Source organism: Formica exsecta, unplaced genomic scaffold (genome assembly GCF_003651465.1).
Source record: "Formica exsecta isolate Colony F162 unplaced genomic scaffold, ASM365146v1 scaffold247, whole genome shotgun sequence".
NCBI classification, from domain to species: Eukaryota; Metazoa; Arthropoda; class Insecta; order Hymenoptera; family Formicidae; genus Formica; species Formica exsecta.
In genome coordinates, this window is record NW_021849743.1 from 1,904,337 (window position 1) to 1,929,651 (window position 25,315).

The 25,315-nt window shown below is 36.4% G+C and overlaps 3 protein-coding genes across 5 annotated transcripts in view; 2 read left to right on the forward strand and 1 right to left on the reverse strand.

The window, feature by feature from the left end:
- The first annotated feature begins 4,928 nt into the window (after positions 1-4,928).
- On the forward strand, positions 4,929-16,679 carry LOC115236369 (protein singed). Of its 3 annotated transcripts, none has more exons than XM_029808771.1 (8): positions 4,929-5,267; positions 12,117-12,257; positions 12,592-12,835; positions 13,119-13,252; positions 13,609-13,904; positions 14,043-14,203; positions 14,312-14,782; positions 15,093-16,679. In XM_029808771.1, the coding sequence occupies exons 2-8, from the start codon at positions 12,192-12,194 to the stop codon at positions 15,296-15,298; spliced, it is 1,578 nt and encodes a 525-aa protein (XP_029664631.1). In that variant the 5' UTR covers positions 4,929-5,267; positions 12,117-12,191; the 3' UTR covers positions 15,299-16,679. The 3 variants fall into 3 exon arrangements, with proteins under 3 accessions (XP_029664631.1, XP_029664632.1, XP_029664633.1); XM_029808772.1 differs by having other exon boundaries at positions 4,929-5,263; positions 12,115-12,257; XM_029808773.1 differs by lacking the exon at positions 4,929-5,267 and adding an exon at positions 11,175-11,689.
- A 212-nt stretch (positions 16,680-16,891) lies between these two features.
- Positions 16,892-20,559, reverse strand: LOC115236367 (ribonuclease Z, mitochondrial). The gene is made up of 6 exons (XM_029808765.1): positions 20,147-20,559; positions 19,270-20,014; positions 18,852-19,168; positions 18,354-18,749; positions 17,934-18,277; positions 16,892-17,776 (listed from the first exon to the last, which is right to left on the reverse strand). The coding sequence occupies exons 1-6, from the start codon at positions 20,357-20,359 to the stop codon at positions 17,374-17,376; spliced, it is 2,418 nt and encodes an 805-aa protein (XP_029664625.1). The 5' UTR covers positions 20,360-20,559; the 3' UTR covers positions 16,892-17,373.
- Positions 20,560-21,181: 622 nt separating this feature from the next.
- LOC115236373 (glutathione S-transferase-like) overlaps positions 21,182-25,315 on the forward strand; it is a 9,215-nt gene continuing 5,081 nt past the window's right edge. Inside the window, exons 1-3 of the mRNA XM_029808779.1 lie at positions 21,182-21,566; positions 21,643-21,810; positions 21,882-24,130. Of these exons, the coding sequence (XP_029664639.1) occupies positions 21,390-21,566; positions 21,643-21,810; positions 21,882-24,130 (2,594 nt within the window). The 5' untranslated portion in view covers positions 21,182-21,389. The remainder of the gene's footprint in view (positions 21,567-21,642; positions 21,811-21,881; positions 24,131-25,315) is intronic.

The following is a 25,315-nucleotide window of genomic DNA, read 5'->3' on the forward strand; positions in this document are numbered from 1 at the left end:
ATATATGAGTTTATATATTTTTTTGGTAGCGTCGCCGCGGCCGTTGCTGGTAGTGATGTCTATTGCGATTGCAACAACTCGGCCACGGTCATGGTCACGGTCACGGTCACGGTCTACTCTTTCGCGGGGCTTTCTCGTGGCGCGCGTTCTCTCTGCTATCCGTCGCGTCGGCCGGTCAGCGAACTCGGCCGGCTCGGGCTCGTCAGCGACGCGTTTGCGCCGTGCAGAGTTGAGACGCAACAAAAATGCAAAGTGCTCACAACGCAATATTAAATTCGCAGAAAGTGAAAAATTAATCGCAGCTTCACAGCGAATATATTCAGCGAAATATTTTTTGTCATCTGAACTCTACAAATGCGTGAAACATAGTGATTCACAGATGATATTTTCTCACTTTTCTGAATATATCCTAGAATATGGGAATATCTTGTATAGAGTTTGTCTTCGTTTAGAATTTAGAGAATTCACTTGTCACTTTTGGAATTATAACAATGGCTCAAATAATTTTCCAAAACAATTTTCAAATTAATTTTTGAAATACTTAATTAATTATTAATACGTACCGTTATCTATCTTAAATTCTTATATTGATCCATTATTATCATAAATAGTAATTGTACATCTGACAATTTAAATTTTCTTATATCATTTTTTCATATTTTTCTTCTTTAAAATTAAGAATTTTAGTATTTTATTCTGACAAGAGAGTTGACTTTATCAAAAATATTGGGACAGAAAGGGAAAAGAGAAGACTGATACTGCGTTTTCCGGGATTTCGGGTGTGGGAAAGATGCTGCAGGAAAATCGAAGTACGTGCGAAGGGTGTGGCATTTTCGTGCGTTTAATTGAAGTTATTGTATAATCGCAGAATTAAAGAATTATCATCAGCGATTTATTGCACGACGAGAGCGCGAAAGAATTTGCGAAGAGAGCTTCTCTAAAAAATTAATATAATAATTAACATTTTTTTATATCCACAGTGCCATCGAAAATGCAAATTAAACATGCGAATTGAGAGGGTATATCTCGTCATATAAATAACAAAATTTATTTATAACGAAAAGGTTTCGTTAAGTGGGAAAAAATCAATTGCCATAATCATCGTTATTAGAAAATAGTATAAAGACGCTTCTTATTATTGCGAGAGAGAGAGAGAGAGAGAGAGAGAGAGAGAAATCACTTTATTATTTTATTACGAAATAATATCCCCATATTACATACTTATTATTAGTGCATCTTTCTTTTACTCGGAGTTGAAGCATAAATTATGCTAACAGCGATATTATATTGCTCATGAGGAAATCGAACTCAATTATCCAAACTCATTGATTGGATTGCAAAGTAAGATTTCTGGGTAATCAAGTGTGTTGAACTTGTGCAATGAATAATGCTAAAACATTAGCTAACAATAAGATACATATCGTCATCATACAGAATAAACAATAAAATATTGCGGCATTGCAATGTTGATGATGTGCATTGTAAATAATTGCAACCAAAAGTGATCTTGGATTTCATTTATCAAATTGTGATTGCGATAAATATCTACATACAAAGTAATTTTTAATTGCAGGCTTGTGCTTATCGAGCTTGTCGAAGCACGATGATGAAATTTAAAGCAGTTTGACAAACGAAACATATAACCGATAACAAAATTTATTTATAACGAAAAGGTTTCGTTAAGTGGGAAAAAATCAATTGCCATAATCATTGTTATTAGAAAATAGTATAAAGGCGCTTCTTATTATTGCGAGAGAGAGAGAGAGAGAGAGAGAGCAATCACTTTATTATTTTATTACGAAATAATATCCCCATATTACATACTTATTATTAGTGCATCTTTCTTTTACTCGGAGTTGAAGCATAAATTATGCTAACAGCGATATTATATTGCTCATGAGGAAATCGAACTCAATTATCCAAGCTCATTGATTGGATTGCAAAGTAAGATTTCTGGGTAATCAAGTGTGTTGAACTTGTGCAATGAATAATGCTAAAACATTAGCTAACAATAAGATACATATCGTCATCATACAGAATAAACAATAAAATATTGCGGCATTGCAATGTTGATGATGTGCATTGTAAATAATTGCAACCAAAAGTGATCTTGGATTTCATTTATCAAATTGTGATTGCGATAAATATCTACATACAAAGTAATTTTTAATTGCAGGCTTGTGCTTATCGTGCTTGTCGAAGCACGATGATGAAATTTAAAGCAGTTTGACAAACGAAACATATAACCGAAGCTTATCGGTTCTCTCTGTTATCTTATAATAGAGTTTAAAAAATAACTGTAGAATAGGACTAAGAAATTGAAAAGGGACATGGCAGGCGACAAAATTTTACATGTTGACGGATACGATTCACGAGACGATACGAGTAAAGAGGAGAGGGACGTTCTCTCGTTGAAAAAGACAGCATGTTTCCGGAAAGCGAACGATCTCGGACGGATGCGAGAGGTTCTCGTTAGACACGCTCGAAAAAATCTCTGGCTCCTCGAGCCAAATCAAATTAAGTAGGAACTATTCGACTAATTAGGGATAGCTTTTTTAATGGGTCGCTCAGCCCAAACGATTGTGCTCAATGCGAAACTTATAACGGAATCTCGAATTGTCATTAATATATCCCTGGATGAAATAACATTGATTTAATCCTAAAAGCAAAAAATTTGATGGGGTTAATGAACTATATCTATTAGTGGTTATTTAATGGAAAAAGAAACGCAAGATGGTGTGTATTATGATAATGCGTTTTAAATATCATTTATATCCAAGCGCTATTTAATAACACTTTAATCTTTAATAACATTAGCAATATTATGTAATATTATTAATTGAGAAATTTTTATTAACATACACATACATTTTAATAATATTTAATATTAAAATCAATTAAACTCAGAATTGTAATCTTGTAATTAGGTAATACACAAGTATATGTGTAGATAAAGATATTTTTAAAATGTGCGCGCACACATATATACACATATCATGCATTTTCAATCGTAAATTGATATCAGGAAATGCAGAGAGGAAAAGAACCGTTGATGTAGATTTCTTCGTCATTATCGCGAATGATATACGATCTCTCTGTTTCGTGGGCTTTAATTGGAAAGCAAACACGTGCGCTTATTAGGCGAGTATTACCGAGTCAGGTCAAACTCGACCAAACTGGTTTGGTTGATCTCATCAATCTAGTCAGCAGAGAGATTTGCCTGACAGATTGGATCTGAGAAATCCGGTTATAGATCTGGAACAGATCATTGGATCTGTTACCTTTAAGATTTCCTCGCGTGCTCTCCTTCCCCCGTTATCATTTAGGAAGCAATAGATGCGATATCGTCTAGATTCGCCGGATATCACCGGGATATTTCCGTCGAGTTTGAGCCCATTTGATCGTGCAATCATGATGCGAAAGGCATCATGATTGCACGATCTGTCGGATTCCACCTGGCGAGAAATCGCATTACAAGCGGGAGATAGCGAAATTGATTAAGTATCTGGCAATTTAGCTCGGTAAGATTTCTACCTTGCTATCTCCATTAGCAGAGATTTTTACAGCGGTGAAAAGCCGGCCAGAAATAGAAAAAAAAAAATCTGGCTGTACAAGAGTATTTCTACTGTCGGAGAAGAATGAAGCAATAGAGGGAAGAAAGAATGATGGCTTTAGACGAGATTGAAACTCTGCGTTTAAATGAACGCAAAGGTTCCGTTATAGAAATCAGATGAGAGATTGAATGGGTCTAGACAGCATAATATTTATAGAAATGCTATGATTATTTATTACAAGAAGAAAGATTTTTATTGCGAGTTTTTTTTGATAAATATAAACGAATTATTTTGTTATTTATATGCGCTTTATATTGTATTATAGCGATGAGTATAATTATTTTATGATAAAAAAAATGCCATGCCACGTTTTTAAGCGACTTAATCAAATAATGTAATGAAAAGGATATCCGATTCTGTATGCGATGACATAATGTCCACCGTAATATGTGCGACTGTCTCTTGATCGAAAAGGGTCCACATCGCACTCGTTCGCTCGCTTACGCGCGGCTTCTCGTATCGATTCCGCGAACGATGTGGACGCGATTCGTGCGCGAAAATAGCGCGAAATTATTATCGCGACGGCCGACCGACAGCGCGAAAAACACGGACGAGGTTCACCGCCCCTATACAATAACCGTCGACAGTTCGATGCACGTTTATACCACTCGCACCCAACCCTCTCTTTCTTCCTCCTCTCCTGCACACGCGACTCTCTCGTCTCGTGCCGAGTCAGCTGCGAGCGATGGGCCCGGACCGGTTTCGCTTTGCTCGCACCTATCGAACAAATATGCCACTTGTTGGCGAGAGGTCGATCCCTTCGTGGCGGTCAGATTAACAACGACAGGTATCTGTCTCTCGTTGCGATTAATTCGTGCTATTACAGGGTTCCCTGAATATTAGATTATTGCTCGCAATCGGCCGGTGAACTTGTAACCGAGGCGCAGATGTGGGTCCATTTCTTGGAAGCTGTCTCGGCAAATTTTTCCTTTTAACACCAGGTAAAACTTGAGACTCATTTCCCTGACAGCACAAGGATGTCCTTAGGACGTCCAAAGGGCATCCAGGACATACATGTAGGATCGAAAAATGAGGGAAGGAATAAGGAAGACTTAATTTGCGATCTTATAAATAAAAAAAAAAAAGTTGCAATCTGTATCTTATAACATTGACTTTAATATAGCATGTATTTTTGTGTGTAATGAATGCACACGAGGATGTCATCGCCATCGCTAGAGAGGAGAAAGAAGAAGAGCGAGAGAAAGAGAGATGCGATAGCCGTCAACCCCTACCCTTGCGCGCTCCCGCGTCGCCGCGACGGGGCCTACCCGCCTGCCTAGGAGCAGGAGCGGTCGACGTTGTACTGTACGTCTGTACGTTGTACGGCGGGCCTCAGTAGCGTGACGAGCGTCGATTCGTGCGTACGTTCTTCGTTTCTCGCGCTCCTCTCGCGTGCGCCGCTATTTTCCTTCCGATCGCTCTGTCGTCCCGTCCTTTTATCTCGCCTTGTGACTCGCGTATTTTCTCCTTCGTCTCTGTACGCACAATTCGGCGAGGCGCGGCCGAATCGAGTCGGATCGAATCGTGTCGAGCCGGGACGAGACGCGCGCGCGTGTGTGCCATCGATACGCTCGACAGGACCGGACGTCAAGAAGCCAACGATCGAGGGAAGCAGGACTTCTTCGCGAAGAAAGAGCAAGAGAGAGAGAGAAGGTAAGGAGAGAAGCCGGCCTCAGCTTCCTGTCCCCCGTGCTTATCGGCGGAACACGAGGTCGCGAATTCCTGCTTCGGATAACGTTCGCGTACGCGCATCCTCTTTCGTCCTTCCCGGTATCCTGCGTACACCGGAGCGCACCCAAACAACGACGCAATATCCTAGACGATTAGGGACCAGGAAGACTACGTCATTTAGACGCGTTGCTAGGGAGTCTTTTAAATATCTCTGGGCAGTCTTTTAGATGGTCTCGCGATATTTTTCGCTCTCTTTACATACGTCAAGTACTCGGGCTAAAATTATGTAGTGGATGAAAGGTTCAATACCCCTTGACGACAAGGGACGCGCGAGGGTGCGACGAAGACAAAGCGTTCCTCCGTTTCACACACGGCGCGAATGACGTAGCGATGTAAAATTCGAGTGGTATACAATACGTATATTGCTGCTCGACGACCAAGTCGAAACGAGCTTCCTCTTCTTCACACTTATATATATTTTATGTATCTGCTCGAAATTAAACGAAGAATAAAATATCTATTTTATTCTCTCTCTTAAATTAATTTTGATTGTTTGTAACTTTTGTAACTTGAAAATTATTGGTCCCTCTATATATTTCGTACATTTTTATTAAGCAAAGAGGTCCGAGTGGATAAAAAAATATCTTGACAGTTTTAATAAATTAAGATTTAAATTATACATCTGTATTATAAGTAAACTCAAAGAGTTATTAGAAAAACAAAGTTCTTCACGCTTTTAATGTCGGGATATATTATAGCGCTCCTTGGCTAATCGACCGAGACATTTAAACATTCTATATTATATAAGATTTATAGGAAAAGAAACGACTAATTATTAATCTGATTCAGAGATTGTATACCCCGTAATAAGATAAACAGAAAATTATACGAATATCGTTGTCACTGTGCATGACCCCTACAAGACGATCGTGCCTGCGATCAGGATTGGTAATCCTCGCGAGAGCTCGTGCAACCTTGAAGGGATCGTCACGGGGGCAGTTCCCATGGAGACCGACCGGGAAGCCCTTCGAGAGGCCGAGCGCTTCGTCGCGCGGCGTGAAAATTCGCTTGTCGACGCGTGGCCTTCACTCTTCGGATATACCAACTATTTTTATCGACCTTCGCGTGAGGGACGCACCAGCGGGGGAGTGCGTGCCTTTTATTTCGTACGGAAGCACCGCTCTCGCGAGTGCGACGAGTGAGTCATCCTAATCGCTCGGTTGCGAGTTCTTTGCTGGTTTTGTCCTGCCAGCTGGGTGGGGTCGGACCTGGTCGAAACGAAAGGGCGCCACCGTATGACACATTGGTATTCCGAAGGAAAATAATCAGGAAGAGACCGAGAACCAGTCCTGTTCTATGTCAAAATTTGAATTTCGTTTTTGGAATTTTGCCACAATTTTCTCTTCAATTCGATAAAATTTCAGTAAGATTTGACTCGTTTTGTTCGAGACACGCACTCCGGTGGCGAATTTATATTTTAATAATAGCTTATTTTATCTTCGTGAAATGTGTGTCGTCGGAACTTAGAATATAAATCGTATAAAGTTAGCGTTTATTTCTAACTACAAAGCCCTGACCGATCGATAGCTCGAATAAAGCAGACAAAATAAGTTTTTCCTTCGTCAATTCTAGTGTTGGGTCCGCCGCTTAAAATGAGAAGTTTTAAAAGTCTTTTTATGTCTTAAGTATATTAGCAGATTAAACACGTCCATTGGATTAACGACTTGAAACGCGTGGGAAAGTTATTATAGAGATCCTTGATAGACTCTGTTATTTGTTAGGTAGCTATATAATTACATACATCGCGAGTAAAATCCATGACGCGCATTCACATGCGCATTATTTTCATTCCCGAGTAAATGTTTTCCACGAAATTAAAATTCTATTATGAATATAGTAAAATAGAAATTGTATTATGAAAAATCCACTCAAGAAATTACATTGATAAGATTCTTTTCATTCATATTTTATATATGTGATTAAAAAATGATTTGAAGTATTTTCTATTTGTGATTGTGTGTATCAGTGTATCAGATCTTATTCTTACAGAATAAAATCACGGAGATATGAAATTAAAATAAAATACGAAAAAGTATTCTCGATTTGCTGTTTTATACTATTAAAGATTTTCTAGATAAGGAGAGAATAAAAATCACACATAAAATTAAATTCTTAACTTATGTATACAATTTATAATGAAAATATGTTCTTTTGACGTCTCAATCGTGATAAATTAAATGCGAAATTTCATATTGACTTGCATTCAATTGTCGGCTAATACAAAGTCTGTATTGTAGTGATAACACACTATGTGTAATGCGCGAAGATCGGAAAAAAAACAGTATATATCTGGTATAATAAAACAGCTCGTGATGATATAAAAATGGACAACGTCAAGCTTGGCGAATTGCCGTGAAACTAATTGTAGACATTTAAATGCAAGCAATAGAAGATTCATATATCTAAAAAAATTGCTTTTTCATCAACGTATCAATTAATTCTAAGCATTAAAGTATTTACCGTATGACCATTTTAAATTTTAAAATATATTCTATAATTAAAATATTTTATATAATAATATATTTATTTGTATATATATATATATATGTATGCGTGTGTGCGTGCTATTGTATTAATATAATGAGAAAAAATTAATTATTGATCGTTCGATCATTACGATAACATAAGCATCATCTCATCATGATATAGGTATCATTATAATACTTAACCATCTTATAACGGTATAATATCCTTGAAAGTAATACGACAAAAAGGGCACAGTAAGCACGTGCCCTCGCAAGAAACGCGAGCACGAGTTTCGCGTTCGTACATGTGTCGCATTAATTTCTTGCCGCGATTTTTCACGGTGCAGTCGCAGCTGCAGCTTTTAAGTGACTCTGCACAAAGGAAGAAGAGAGAAAAAACGCGCACGATATTATTATACACCAAAAGTTCGATAGGTTTTTTTTTTTGCCCCAGAGAAGCGATATTTTATTATTTCTTTAATTAATAATAATAAATAAATTAATTAATACAAAATCTTTCGGTTTGTACTGTTTCGCTTTTTAATTGGCATGTATCGTCATCTCTTTTGGATTGACATTTGGTATCTCTAGATCGGAGGAACATTTAACATCGCGGAAGTTTCTCATGCGATATACTTACGATATTCAATTTTCACGCGACGATACTTATTCTAGCAATGGCGCATCTTGTATATTACGTATAATGAAACATCCTGTATATCGTTGTGCGATGTATATACCGGACGTTTGTATGTACCGTTTGTTGTTCCTCGCATCATGCCGCGTCGAACATGGCTTTTGATACGGATCTTGCCTGCGGTTGTGTTATTCGCGCGCATTTTTTTCCTTTATTTTCTTTTCTTAAATCTCACGGTAATCTCTCGCGTTTCCGACGCATAACGGATTCCGTTGCCAGCTCGAATGAAAAGAGAGGCTCGCGTGACTTTATCGCTGCAATCACGTCGGAAGCATAAGTAAATCACTTATGGCTCATATTCGAGCGTAAACACTGTGAATTTTCTCCAATTAGTGTCAATAACTTGAAACGAGAACGCGCGAGCCACGTTGTTCTGTGATTCGGAGGCAGAAGCGATTAATTAATGTCCAGATATGGAATGTCAGAGTCCCCCTTTTAACAGGCCAGAAAGTTAATACCAGTTCTAGCAATAAAAGTTGTTTTATTATTATAAATGAATATAATTATATTATATATTCTTTTGCATTTTTAGAAAATTATTTTACACTAATGTGTGCAATATTTCATATGTTTATAATAGAATTTTTATATGTGATTATTTTTTATATTTTTCACTAATTAAACAGAAAAATATTCTCATCTTTATGAGAGAATTCTCCTGTGCATTTCAAACTTTTTTCATCTAAAAATACATCAATGATTCTAATATCGCGTGTTACGTGTCATTAATGAAGAAAAAGTATATCCATGATTAGAAACATGAGAAGGGGAAAAGACCGTATAAAGATATAATCAAACGAGATGATAGTATCGATGTTCTCGGCGATTACCAAGTTCGGCCAAAGACCTATCTGCGGCTTTTCTTGGACCGATACTTGCATCACATGGCTCGTAAAAGTATGGCAGGATCGTGCCACATTTATCGTTCTAAATCCGATCAGCGTGCTTGTACTTTTAGATCTCTTTATCGTCGACGACTATTTATTTACTGTTTTATCATGGTCGTGTTGTCCTCTTGCCCTTTCAAAATTTAACGCGCGATGTTTTCTATTATATATCCGATTTGTATATATGCAAAATTTAGTAAATTCGGTAAAACTTTAATCGAATAATATTTAATCGCTAGATTAAAGAGAGTTCTCGTTTGATTTCCTCGATCGAGTCGCTCGAATTGAACGTGTCAACGCATCTTTGCGCTTTAACGCATCGTTGTCCTTGTTCACTGTCGTTGAAAGTACTTCCGTTCGTGTTCGTGACAGGAAAATTTAAGAGCGATCTTATCTACCGTGTGTTGACAAAGCGACGCCTGCTTTCACTATTCAGCTCTGTGCAGTTTGAATTTTGATGCCAGATGGAAATTATTTTGGATTTACATTAAATCAACTATAAGAAATTGTAAAATTGCAGTAGATATTTTAATGATAGAGATGCAGAAAGCAAATTAAGAAAAATTAAAAACGCTTAAGCATACATTAAAGTATTTATCGTTATGATATACATGTAATCAAATGATTTTATCTTCCAATTTACAAGTATAATTCACATATAATTTCCCACTTGTGTAAGCGATGAAATAATTCTTTAGCATATATTGAATGAAAACTTTACAAAAGAATTTTATTTTGCAGTTTAATTGAACTCATTAAATTAAATAAACAGTGTGTTTCTTGCCCGTCAAGCTACGGATATCGTGAATATCACGGTCACGCGTGCCTCCTAAAGACCAAGGAATTTCTTTCACGAGTTCAAGGACCCCTTCTTCTTCTTTTTTTTCTTCTATTATTCCTGCACGTAACGTTTTACGAACGTGTTACGTGGGAATGCTTTAATTCACATACCGTTTTATCGGTGGCGCAACATCGCTTTTATGCGCGTCTCGCGCACAATTTATTTCGATATGGATTAAGAACTTCGATCGCTGTGCGAAACGAGAGTCCTGTTTCCGAGTCCAGATTTACGATGATTACGGTATTGGGGTGAGTAACCGGTTCAATGACACGCCGCGCGTCAAGTTGAACGGCTCATTTACATTTATCTACCACTTGCAGTAGATGCCTATGACTATATAGGATGTCTCGCATATAAGCGAATCAGCACATTCGTTCGACACGTTCTTTGACGAATCGGAAAGAAATTTGAATGAATCATAAATTATTAAAAATATATAGATTTTTCGCAAACGGAAATAAATTTTTCGACTCTGGATACACCCCCTTCTTTTCTATTTCTTTAGATAAAGATGCAGTAATGAAAGGTTGATACCCTCTTGCATATTCTCTCGACATTCTCATTCGACCGACTAAATTAACGGTTACAACTACGTTACTGGCGAATGTCGATTTAACTGGCACGTTTAACAGGAGTTGATCCTAAATGATTGGCGAGAAAATCTCGAGACGTGTATAAGATTGATTGCGGACGATAAGCCAGATATTAATTCTAACAAATCAAGCGAATTTGCATATGCGATTTTATCCCATCGCGTTGTGATACAAACGCTACAAATAAATTACACCTCCTACGTTAAATGCAACCGCTAAAAAAAAACTTAATATTAATTATAAAATAATGTCAAAGAAACTGTAATATAAAACAATAAACAATTTAAAAATCGAAGTCTTTCGCAATTGATTTCCATAAATTTTAATGAAGTGTATAAAGTTTTCCTTCTACAATTTATTCAAATTATTAAGTTTAATTTACTTAAATTTGTTGATTTCTTTTAAACTTTGAATTTTTTTTTCTCATAATTTTTGTGATATGTGTATTAATATCATAGTAGCAAAAGACTGAATGTGTTTTTCGACATTATAATTATTATAATGCCCTATTATAATTATTATAATAGGATTATTACAACGAGAAATAAAATTGTGGTCAAAATGGCTAAAAGGAATCACAACGGGATGAGACACGTATAAATAAAGCGAGAAGCGCGAAAGGGAGCGCGCTTATCTGGCAAATAATAGCGGTGTTTTGTCTCGCGTTAGTAGACGTTTGCTGGCGATAGCGTTGGGATGAAACTCTCTCTCGAGGATCAATACGCGCAGTGGCGGATTTCTCAATCGGCGCACATGAAGCCTCCCATGCTTCGGTGCTTTCCCCACTGAATGTGACTTATAACGCTCGTGTATCACGTCAATAACGAATAATATAACATATTTATTATATGTTATTTCAAAGTAATAAGTAAAGCGATTGCGAAAAGATATTCGTATAATGAAGCTTATCTAAAAAGGAAGGAATAAATGGATTTGATAATTAAACTTTAATTAATTGCATACGTAAAATATGAGAGTAGATATCCACAATGCAATGTAAAATAATTATTTTATCTTTTACATTAAATATCATTCAATTAAGATCGATGAGAGTAAATTTTGTAAAATCTCCTTTGATGCTTCTTCACTCGGTGATGTAGTTTTATTATTATGGTGTATTAGTAACAAAAAAAAAAAAAAGAATTAAGAATTAAGCTTAAGAATTTTCTTTATTACTTATTATATACGATACTTGAGATAATTATATTTGAGTATAACTTGAGATAAGCGGATTTAATGACGCTTTTAATGAACAATGTTATATAATTAATGTGCACATTTGTTTTAGACGTTGAGAAGCTACTTTGAGTAGAATTTTGTAATTCGAGTAAGAGCAACTGCGAGTTTGTCCAGCCACGTCAGTATGATGCAGAGCAACGGTTCGGAGAATATAGGATCTGAGAACGGTGTTGACAAATCGGGATGGACAGTATGTGCATTAATTAATTGAATATATATTAGCTTAATACACCCTGTCGAATTTGTCGAAGTTATGTGAGAATACGTTAAAGGTATTGCTGAAAAACTTGGACGATCAATATCTTTTTTGTATTTCATTTTTTTAAATGAAATTGTTACATTACATACTAATCAAATTATGTATAATATTGTTGATTATAATGATGAAAAAATTATCTTATTATTTAGATTGCTATTAATTATATTTGACAGATTTAACGAACTTCTTAAACTTAAACCATTTATTTAGCAGAAATATAAAATCAGCGAATTATAATATAATTGATATGTTTTTTCCCCTTTAGGTTGGATTGATAAACGGGAAGTTTAAATATTTAACGGCGGAGACATTCGGTTTCAAGATAAACGCCAATGGTTCGAGTCTGAAAAAGAAACAATTATGGATTCTGGAGGGTAGTGAGCATCAGGTTTTCCTTCGTTCGCACTTGGATCGATATCTAGCAGTCGACCAGTTTGGTAACGTAACATGCGAGAGCGAGGATTCATCGGATCCGGGATGTGCTTTTCAAATACAACTCGCTTCTGATGGTATATATGAGCTTTTACAATCCTTTTTACGCGAATCAGTGTCCATTTATAATCTATTAAAATTGTATTATTTAATTCATTTTTTACTGATTAATTACGGATGTCCCGATAGAATCAGTTTTTGTATTGTTATATCCGGCACTTACTTCGCTGGGGCTTTGTAACGAATAATTAAAATTTATACATACGTATATGTATATGTATATTTTGATGTGTGTGTGTGTGTGTGTGTGTGTGTGTGTGTGTGATTCTTTCAATATACGACAACCGTGATAAATTCCAGGCAGCGGACGATGGGCGCTGAAGAATATTCAGAGAGGCTATTTCTTAGGCTCGAGCCAAGATGAATTAAAGTGTACCGCTAAGGCTCCGGGAGAGGCGGAATACTGGCTCGTACACCTTGCCGCCAGACCGCAGGTACATCTTAAAAATACCTGTTGCATTTTCAAGTCTTGCAACCGAAGCATTTAAGTAATTATGGATCCGTGGTTTATGTAATCTAGGCGTTGCGTTATATGTACACGCAATTTCACTAATTATTGTAATTTCTTGACCAACTGATTAAACAATCTTAATTTGTTGCGACATTGCTTCATTCTTTTATGATTATATACTATACTATATGGATACCTCTTTAAGTTCTTTTAACTAACTTGAGGATGATTGTAAAACATTTTTCAACAATTTGAAGAATATATATATATACATATATATTAAGAGGATAATATTAATTTTAATACTAATTTTAATATTAATTTTACGTAACTGACTAGGTGAATCTTCGATCGGCCGGAAGGAAACGTTTTGCGCATTTGAGTGCGACTCAAGATGAGATCCATGTGGACGCGCCAGTGCCCTGGGGTGAGGACACCCTATTTACATTGGAATTTCGTCCAGCGACCATGAGCGACGATGATAGTCACAAGGATCGTGCTAAGTCTGAAGGCGGTCATTACGCGCTGCATACGTGCAATAATAAATATCTCGCTCGTGACGGCAAACTGTTGGACGCTTGCACGCGAGACTGTTTGTACGCTGCGGAATTTCACGCCGGTCTTCTCGCCCTTCGGTATATAGATAAAGCTATCTTAATGTTAATTAGCAATCATTTCGTTGGGCCTTCTGTATAATTGTTTACACGGCATAAAAAGATACAATCATTTCAAGATGCGAGATGATGTTAATCGAACATTTCGATATCTCGCAGGGATATACACGGCGCGTATTTGGCACCGATTGGTAGTAAAGCTGTTCTAAAATCGAGATCAACGACCGTTACACGTGACGAGCTTTTTTCTTTAGAAGAATCTCTGCCACAGGCATCATTCGTCGCGGCGTTGAACCAGCGATATGTTTCCGTGAAGCAAGGTAGATTTCTAAACTTTACTATTGCGAGATTCTTCGTTCATAAAAATGCGAATTTACTTATTATTAGGAGAATTATTAATCAAAGATTGATATCTCGATTTTGATTAGGCGTCGACGTGACGGCCAATCAGGACGAGATCTCCGGCCATGAGACATTCCAGTTGGAGTTTGATCGGGTGACGAAACGATGGTACGTACGAACGATGCAGGATCGTTACTGGAGTCTGGAAGCCGGCGGCGGTATCCAGGCATCCGATCACAAGCGATCGTCGAACGCACTGTTCGATCTGGCGTGGCAGTCAAATGATGGCACGGTCGCGTTGCGCGCAAACAATGGCAAGTTCCTGGCGACCAAGCGATCCGGTCATCTCTACGCGAACGCCGACTCGCTGAACGGCAATGATTCCGACCCTGCGAAGTACTACTTTTATCTGATGAACCGGCCTGTGTTGGTGCTGCGATGCGAGCAGGGCTTCGTCGGGCCCAAAAGCGCGGCCAGTACCAAGCTTGAATGCAACAAGGCTATCTACGAGACGATACGCGTCGAGCGGTGCGAGCGCGGTGTGGTCAGATTTAAAGGTAATTTATTTTTCTCTTTATATAATTTATTAATTTCCACGTTAATCAAATTTAATTAATCATTTCTTTCGGAAATTTTAAATATATATTCTATAATATAATATAAATATATGTGATATGTGGCAGTTTTTTTCAACCAATTTAAAATAAAATATGATATATATATATATATAAAGTTAAATATAGTAATGTAATATAATGGCTATTAATTTTATCATTGAAAGAAATAGAATATCATTGTACTTGCCTCCAGATTACGATTACTTGATTTAATTTTATCGATTGTTTATTTATTCATCATAATAAATAGGACAAAACGGGAGGTATTGGCACGCGGATAGCGAAGGAGTGACCGTAGATTCGGACATACCATCCGACGGTTTTTACCTGGAGTTGCGCGAGCCATCACGGATCTGCATCAAATGCGTGGACGGCCGATATCTCACCGCGGGCAAAAATGGCGCGCTGCGTTTAGGCGAGTCGGATTACGAGTCCGCCACGAAATGGGAGTTCTAATGTGGGCAATATATATAATAACGTAAAAAAACGTGCAACGAGCAAGATTTGTACTCCACTGCCTCCTCAGCTTTGGTCGTAACTCGCACAATATCATACCCTTCGAATAACAGTGGTAAAAGATTCGCAATTTGGACTAATTCCTCTGCGGCGTACTTAATTAATCGAGCATACCGCGTCGAGCAATCAGCATAGAGTTAACAATTCACAATGTATCGACGTACGATTTTCTTGTTTCCGATTTTGATAAAACGTTTCGTCAGTCCGCAATATATTCCAAACTGACGCGATAAACGATTTATCCTAAAATCCAAGACCGGCTTGGATACTTTCATAACTGTCTAGGATCTATTTTATACATAATACACGAACTTTTATACCTGTATATTGTAAGTATAACTTGCCACGTTGCGAGCTCAATATTATACTAATGTCTTTCTTGTGTACTATTCGTATACTGAATTTTTTATTATAAATAATTTTTATTATAAAAATTGGTAATGATTGTTATTATATTTACTTATTTTATATTAATATGTTTTGTAATATGAGAAGTTTGATAATGTAAATCATCAATATGAAAAAAAGGAAAACGGGAGAGGAAATATATAGATTTTTCTTTCTGCTCGCAACGTGATAACAAATTGCTACAGTTACGAGCACATTTTATTCATTAAGCGAATTATTTAAATGAATATAAATATACTCTTAAAGAGACATTTGAAAGAGAGCCAAATCCAATAAGTCGACCAATATTCGCGACCACTGCCTGATCGGTTCAATATCGATTTCACATTTCATAGTTTCCATTACCAAAATATATCCGTTACGATCGTAAGTTAGGCAAAGCGCATTTAATGAAACGCACACAGAAGAGTTTTGCTATATTCTCTTCGCATGCTTCACACATTTATACTAGCCTACCGCGTATATTAAATAAGGCCAAACTAAGGCTTGGTGATGGAAAGATTTGCAGTAGCATACAGATTCGCGTTTTTGTTCGCTTTTTTTACGTTTATTAAGAACGATACACTTCGACGGATATCACGCGTTTTTAGTAATAAGATAGACTTATATAATCTTCTTCACTTTTCGTAACAATAAACAAATTGGCGGAAGATCGCCTATGTTATATGTTTCACGTTTTACGAAATTCCTATATAGTACTATATCGAATAGAATTGTATGAGATACGAGAATAGATATGTCGGATAGATTATTTTGAAAGACATTGAAATCAGTCTCGTGTAAATATACGTTTGCCTCTTCAACACATTGTTGTTTTATGATCGTAATATATATTATCTACGCCTCGCACCACTTAATTTTATACGTTACGAGAACGGAACGCGTATTTTTATGACGCGAAATGTATGAAAACCGTGATCGTTGAGTATTTTATACCTTTGAATAAGATGTGTCGATAAAATATATGTCTTGATTCATGACGATGATATTGTGTGCCTGCGCGCGCGCATCACATACACATACACACAAAACTTCTTTATATACTTATGTAAGCGGCAATCTCTTTTACTACTTTTTCACGATAGAAATGCATTAAGAATAATGGATGTAATAAATTAAAGGATAAAATAAAAAAATTTTTTATTGATCAGGATTTTGGCTGAGTTGAATTGTTTATTCAACTAGACGTAATTCTTTTCACAAACTGATATTGTATATATTACAGGACTATATACAGAATGATATAAAAAACTCACTATTACATCTATTGTATTCGATTTTAGTAACATATTTTCTATGACAAATATCTATAATATAGATTTTTTCCCACATAAAAATATTACAAGAAATATATTAATGGTATCATTTTTTTATTTACAGAGGTTTCAATTTGGAAAATTTATTTTATATGTCAAAAATTACATATATAAAGGAGTGCAGGGAACAAAATTTCAATTTTATTTCTCCATTGCTATGCAATATTTATTAAACATTTGTTAAAAATATTGATTTTCAGTCAGCAACAGAGAACTATATCGGATACCAATAAGACGAAAATGGTAATTAAGGTTGTCACAATTTTTATGTGTTATCGCCTAAAATATTTATTATAAGTTTACTGCCATTCGATGGCGTTTAGCAGCTCGTTCCTCCACTTCCGTAAAATGTTTAATGAACATCAATTTTAATGTCGGGTACATCAAAGGCAAAAGCGGCAGTTGCGACAAACTGATGTGCATATTATCATATGCAATACCTACATTTTTCAATTTAGAGCTATTTTCATCATCGTTGGGCAAGGGTGGTATCACTGGGTAACGTTGACTGAAATGCGTTAACAGCGTGAACTTTGATCTCATTTGTTCACCTGCCTGTATGGCTTGTGAGGTGGTCGAATGTAACTTCATCTTTGCTTCCTTCAATAGATCGTCCTCCATTGTCGCTTCGTGAATCAGTAGATCGCAATCTTGACCGAGTTTCACAAGATTTTCGCAAGGCATAGTGTCACCACTGAAAATATAAAATGTTGCCATGGTTGATATTTATCACATTAAGATAGAGTATCTATTTCAAACTAAAATATAAAATAAATCAAAGATCCATTGTGTATAGTCGAATTGAAGTTAATACTGTATACGAAAAAATTTATAAGAAATTTTATATATACCTGTATACTATTTTCTTCCCATTATTAAGTGTCACAGAAATACCGAAAGAATAAGGACAATGCTTAACATATGTCGTTTTCACAGCTTGCACATTTAATGTTTTGTACATATTTTGGTATTTGTACTCCGCCGGGTTATGTGTGTCCAAGAAGAACTCGTTGTTCGGAATTAGCGTCATTTGATGCAAAATAGGTTCGAAACGTCTATGATAAAATCGCAACCACATAGCAATATATGCCGGCGCGAACAGGTACAAAGGATCTTGTGTGACTTTTTCCCTTCCTTTCAGAAAACCGACCAATCCAATATGATGATCAGCATGAGGATGTGATATGTACACCGCCTAAAATATAATTTGTGCAAGTGTTACAAAAGTCACCATTATTGCAAAATTATGAAAAATAGAAACATTAACATACTTTGATCGTTTTTATGATGTTATCCATCTTGTATTTTCCATAGATTTTCGCAATCTGTCCAAACGTGCCCTCACCACAATCTAGCAACATACTGTGATTTTTATCCACTCGTAGGAGTATACCGCTCGTGTTTCTAACTTTACTCGGAACGCTAGAACCAGTGCCTAACATAATGATTTTTGGGTATTCCTTTCCAATAGATAACTTTTCCGTTTGAATATTAATGTTTGTTTGCAGATCTTTCAACATTTCTGAAAAGCCTTCGATTTCGAAAACCTCTTTCATATATTCCTCTGGATGCAACAATACTTCATTCTTTGTATCAAATTTCAGTTCTGGTTGCAAATGGATGATGTGATTTGTTCTGGGACGATATATGATGGACAGTTCATTCGACTGAGAAAAGAAAAATTTGTATTTGCAGCAATATATGAAAAAATATTTAGATACTTCCGAAATCAAGAGAAACAACTTCGATATGTTTCACCCACATCTTACCCGTGTTTTCTTTTGAAAGCTTTTTTCGTTTAAGAAGGGAAATATTTCAGAGTGTAATATATGAAGTTTGTGTTGTTGCCTATGAATCGCTTCAGTGCCCATGCATTCATTTTCCTCGTTCATTACTATGTGATATGTGTTGCGATCAAATTTGACCATCCAGTCTATGTAACGAGGGTCATCCATCACCCTTTGAGGTGTGAAATGAACAATGCAAAATGGTGTATCACTCTCATCCGACATTGTTGTGTGATGTCGCGCAAAGGCAGGTTGATTTACAAAAGATTCTAAATAATCTTCCGATGGGCATTCTACAACTGTACATAAATAAAACGTAAAAAAAAAGTATAAAAAATTTGTTGTTCAACATAAACGCCTAAATATTTGTTAATCGTTTCAAGACAGTTTGCCAACATACTTAAGAAAATAGGACCTGGCGTCGTTGGAGAACAGACATCTGTGCTCAGAACGACTGTACCATCAGGAAGAGTAATATCTTTGCCAGCTTTGAGCTGACCGAACAAAGGACCAGGTTTCACACCCTTTTCCACACACTTTTCCAAGGATAATGTGCCTGCTCGAGGGTGCAATCTACAAATATAGGACATTGCACTTGATATCCTTGTGTTGTCAGATTTTTCTTCGGTCTTCTGTGTTTTTCTCTCCTTCTCTATCATGTTATTAAATACTCGCTTGCCATTAGAATTGGTTGTACAGTCATAATCATTGATATTATCGATCACTTCTTCTCCTACATCTGTAGACTCTTTCTCTTGTGCACTTGATTTCGTAATGGGAACGTATGATACGGATATTACTGAATCTGTATATGGCTCTGATTCATCGCACTTTGCTTCGTGAATTTTCAAAGCATGCAACATCACGAATTTCTTGACTGCATCAAATATCTCTATAGTCCCTTTAGGGGCGTGCACACTAATTTTTGGCACTCCTGCGTCTTGTATTGTTAAGAGCATTCCTGGCATGCCACCTAAGTTATTCCATGATGTCGATGTTATAAATATGTGTTCCAACTTTGTTAATCTATATTTATGTTCATACGCTGACCTCTGTGTTCCCTCTCCACAATTAAAAATATAGCTAGTGTGACCTGCCGTTAAGTAAACACACTTTGGCGCACCATAAGCCCCGCTTCCTAGAATCTACAAATAAATTTATATATTATATTAATCGATATTAAATATTAAATTATGATTTAAGAGAATATATTCTTATTCAAAAAAATCTAAAAAATTTTTCAAATGTTTGTTTTTTATTATATCATTTATACTAACCTGTAGTGACACATTTGCATTGCCAAGATATTTTAAAGATTTTTCTTTGTGTTTTTGCCTCGTTCTTTGCATAGTGAGCACGTGCGTAGGGGAACGCGGCATGGTTGTGTAATATTTACAACAATTTTGCTGTAATTTGTGATTTTTTATAAAGAGTGATAGCAGCGTGTGATAGTTCACATGATACACGGATGAGACTATTTTGGACTTCATTCGTTTGATTTTTTGTTATCGTGTCAAAACATTCGTCGGTAGGCGCTAAATAAGTTATTCGGATGCATGTATATATCGTTCAAATATGAAATCTAATCATTTCTAATGCAATATGAATTTAACCTCATTGCACATTCAACCAGCGATCTCACGTCAGATCGTGGAATTTTTAGACACGTGCATATGTAGACATGCGCAGTAATGTAGTATTAGCAGAGAGAAGCCTGAGAGAGGCAATGCCGGCGATTTTCGTGGGACGCTTTTTCTAGGCCGTAGAGCAGCGCCGTGCATCCACTTTTAGGAATTGGAAACACTTACCCACATTCACGGATGTGGGTAAGTGTTTCCAATTCCTAAAAGTGGATGCACGGCGCTGCTCTACGGCCTAGAAAAAGCGTCCCACGAAAATCGCCGGCATTGCCTCTCTCAGGCTTCTCTCTGGTGTTAGCTGGTCTGGTAGTATAATAACATAATATATTTTACTGAAGTAATTCATATTATTAGACCTAGCACAATAATAATAGTAACAAAAGTTAAAATAATAAAAATACCATTTCATTGTCTTTTCTACAATAAAATACAATCGAATAATTGGACAAGTTCGTTGGATAAAAGTTGATAAGCTGACAGTTTTTCGAACGCACCCTTGATGACATCGTCGATAAAGAATAAGCAAGTACTTGAAAATAGTAATGTTTTTGTAAAATTAAATAAAAAAAGATTGTAATAATAATTTTAATGTTAATTGGGTATTAGTAGGATAAACCCATAATACGAGCTTTACATACTTAATTCTGCGCATGCGTGAAAAACCCGGCCTGCTTGACAACAGGACAACACTGGAAGAAAACAGTGAGATGCGTGCGAATGTATGTATGACAGTGCGTGTGCGATCAACGTTTCCAATTTGGCGATGGCATTGTGTCGAAAGTCATCGATCTTGGAAAATTATTGACGCGAATTCAGCATGATTTAACGCGCTCGCGTTTTGCCGAAAAGGACAAAAGGAAATATTTATACAACGATCTCGATGCAAGACGACGACGAAATGTCGGCGCGGGCAAATCAGGACATCAGTCTCTGCCGCGTCTGTCTGACTATGAATCACTGCAACCAGTGCATCTTCCGTAAAAATTGGAACGATCCAGATAGCGCGGACACATCCGAACTGCTCTCAAAGAAACTGCAATTGTGCGGTGGAGTGGAGGTTTGTTTTTCATACCACTCGACATTTGTACTTATTTTTCATGTACACAAGGTATAAGATGATTTTTTTTTTCTAGGTTCAGGAAGACGATGGTTTACCTTCTAGCATCTGTACCAAGTGTGAAATGAAAATTAATGTTGCCTACGAATTGAGAGAACAATGCCAGAAAGCAGACAAGGAGCTTAGAAAACTCTATGGAATAACGTTGAGCACAAATGTTACTAGCAACTGTATTCTTACAAAAGTATTTATATTTTTATATAAATAAAATAATTTCAACATTGTTGAGACTATTGATCATATTTCTTTTTGCAGGATCAATATTGTCAAACTGAGCAATCTTTTAACCTGGATACAATCAAGTTAGAGGACAATAAGGAATTAAATATGGATAATAGAGATAATATAGAGAAGAATATCTTTATGACAGAATCAAGGAATGTTATGAAACATGAACAACCAGATACTTTTAATCAAACAGAAAATATTTTAGTAGATAATGTACCAGATTTAGATTGCGTTAATAAATGTAAACAACATGATAAAATTGTTATAAAAGAAGTTCATAGAACGAGAAGACTAACTATGTTCAAAAGAGTTACATCTATGGAGAATTTGAAGAATCATAAAGAAAGACAAAGAAGATATATCAAAAAGAGCACAAGCGTTAAACGAGATATCAATAGCGAGTATCAAACAAACACGAAAAATATTGATAGTAAAATAGATACAATGTCAGAATATGAATTGCGATATAAATGTTCAAAATGTGATAGATTTTATTCCAGTAAAAGGTCTTTAGATAGACACACATCAACTCATGATGATAAAGAGTTCAAATGTGATAACTGTGATAAACAATTTTTCTGTTTGGATAAACTGCATAAGCATTTTAATCTGCACAAAACGAAGGAGAAGCCAGAACCAGTGTTTTGTAGAATCTGCAATAAAAGATTCAGGAAAACTGATACTATGGTTAGACATTTGAATGTTCACAAGAGAGCGAATCCTAAGGAAGTTTTTTCTATATTAAAAGAGATTCGAGACAAAAGAAAATTAGAAAATAATACAGAATACTCCGAAATGTCACTTCATCTCGTTGTCAATAAGGATGAAATAATAGCACATGAAGAAAAATCGCAAAACTTAAAAGATAGCACAACGAGAGAATTAAGAAAACGTAACGTAAAAAGTGAACAGAGAGATTCGTTAAATAGCGATTCCAGTAATGACAAATTTAAGTCTTTTGACGATACATTGCTTTTTGACTGCAGATATTGCAGCAAGCACTTTACTAACGAAAAAAGCCTTCAACGTCATCAGTCAGTACATAAAAAATTTGTTTGTAGCGTCTGCAACATGAAATTTTTCCGGCAGGATAGGCTTAAGAGTCACATGGATCGATATGGTCATGACGAGAGCAAAACATGTTCGGAGCCGCAGAGACCACCTGACGATAAATCGGCCATTAAGCTGATAAACAGTTGGATCAGGGAAGAATTGGATTCCGATAATGAGGGTAAGGGCTTTCCCTGTAAGATTTGTGGGAAATCGTACGACACAAAGAAGTCTTTATTAAAACATCAAATGAAGACACATGGTGGACAAGACGAATATTGCGCAAACTGCGGTGCAAGCAGCGTGTGTATTTGCGCGGATAAGTACAAAGATCGGGAAAAGAGTAATGAAAAGTTGAAGCTGTATACATGCGAGGAGTGTAACAAGTCATTCGAGAAGGAGATCAAATTGCAGAGGCATTTACGAATTCACGAGCGCGCCAAGGAGCAGCAGGACACGAATTTCAAACGTTTTCTCTGTCACATATGCAGCAAAACATTTCGGCAGAACACCGGTCTTATGTTTCATATGAGAACGCACACGGGTTACAAGCCGCATGTGTGTAAGTACTGCGGCCGTGGTTTCACGTCCAACTCAAATTGCATCAATCATGAGAGGACTCACACAGGCGATCGGCCGTTTGTCTGTCAATATTGCAGTGCGGCGTTCGCCAAGTCATGCACCCTCAAGGCCCACATCACCACGCACACCGGCGAGGCGAATTATCATTGTAAGACCTGCGGTAAATCGTTTCGCCGACTAAAGTATCTGAAAGAGCATAGATTCACGCACACAGGCGAGAAACCGTACGCATGCAAGATCTGTGGCACGGCTTACAGTCATTCCGGCAGCTTGTTTGTACATGAGAAGAAGTGCAAGGCGCAGTATAGCAATTATCAGTCGGAAACTGTGCAAAACGCGCAGCAACAAACTACCTACTGCAGCCAGTCGCCCCAGACGACCATTTCCGGCGGCATTTCTTCAGTTACATCTCCTTCCTCGGTTATCGCGCCCATCATCACGACCACATTGCCTCAAGCTCATTTGAATATCATCAACAGCACTCTGAATGTACAGACGAACAAGGATTACATGGACGATATTCAGCGAATAAACGCACATGCAACGGGTACAGCGACTACGGTTGTTTCATCGGATCTGCAACCAAACACTGACATTTCCGAAATGAATTCCAATGTGAGGAACTTTGCCATTATCGGGCAAATGTTTCATACATAAAGGAAAGCAAGAAACGCAAATTAAAACTCTACTGTGATAAATATTTTTTTTTTAACGAGATTTTTGGAAGGTAGTATAACTCATATTTTACATGCAGATATTCGTATCTTACACTTTGAATATAGTCACATATTGAGTTAGCTCTTTCATAATCAGCATTACGATAAATATATCTTGTGTATCATTATGATATAGGGAAAATGGGTGTGTATATTTATACATAGAATGTATATTTATATTTCATAATTATTAGGGATTTTTATTATATAGAATTTTTACGGCAGAATTTTTATTAATGATATTATATATCGAGTTTATATATATATATATATATATATATATATATATATATATATATTTATATATATTTATATTTGAAATATTTGATGGTATACGTTATATCATTTATTAATATTTTAATTATCGCATTGTTATCATTATACATATGACCATATAATTATTATGCTAATAGCTCATCTATTGAATAAAATAAAGTCCTGTGAAACATAATGTTACATTTTTATGAGTTTTGTTTTATATTATGAAAATCATTTTTATATGAATTTTATAAAAAAGATGTGTTCTCTTTTTCTTAGTAATTGTTTTTCTTAACTTGGGATAATACTCTCAGCTTGCGCTATTACGCATGCGCGAGGTTTGTCCCTCCAATTGCCCTAACGCCCTAACGCCCTAGTGCGGCGTGCGGCGTAGGATCACGGTGGAAACATCCCATTGGGTAGAGTTCAACTTTAAGTTTGGTGTTTCCACCGTAAGAACGCTGACCCCAACCCTCACTGTTTCAGGTTCTCTCTGTTACTGGCTGCGTTCCGTTTCATGCACGATGCGCATGATCCATTACTTAGCCTTGTTGTTCACCGAATGTTAAACAAGAATAAGTCATGCATCATGCGCATTAAGATGCCATTACATGGCAGCATCGAGCATCGATCGTCTGCGCAGAAATCATTGCGCAGGAATCTAAATGAGATAGATTCCAGCTTCTTGCGGCTAATAGCATGATGAGTGATATGAATTCGGTCGAGATAAAAAAATTATGTTCTGATACACATTACTAATACTGAAAATTGATATTTATTTACATTATACACAATAGATATTATTATTATTAAACAAAATATATATAAAACGTTACTATCCCCCAGCAGAATATT

Coding starts and splice junctions, on each gene's coding strand:
- LOC115236369 (XM_029808771.1), top strand. CDS start 12,192: ATGATGCAGAGCAACGGTTCGGAGAATATAGGATCTGAGAACGGTGTT. Junction 12,836..13,118: donor AATACAACTCGCTTCTGATG/GTATATATGAGC, acceptor GATAAATTCCAG/GCAGCGGACGATGGGCGCTG. Junction 14,204..14,311: donor ATATGTTTCCGTGAAGCAAG/GTAGATTTCTAA, acceptor GATTTTGATTAG/GCGTCGACGTGACGGCCAAT.
- LOC115236367 (XM_029808765.1), bottom strand. CDS start 20,359: ATGAAGTCCAAAATAGTCTCATCCGTGTATCATGTGAACTATCACACG. Junction 20,015..20,146: donor ATGCAAATGTGTCACTACAG/GTTAGTATAAAT, acceptor ATTTATTTGTAG/ATTCTAGGAAGCGGGGCTTA. Junction 18,750..18,851: donor GCTTTCAAAAGAAAACACGG/GTAAGATGTGGG, acceptor TTCTTTTCTCAG/TCGAATGAACTGTCCATCAT.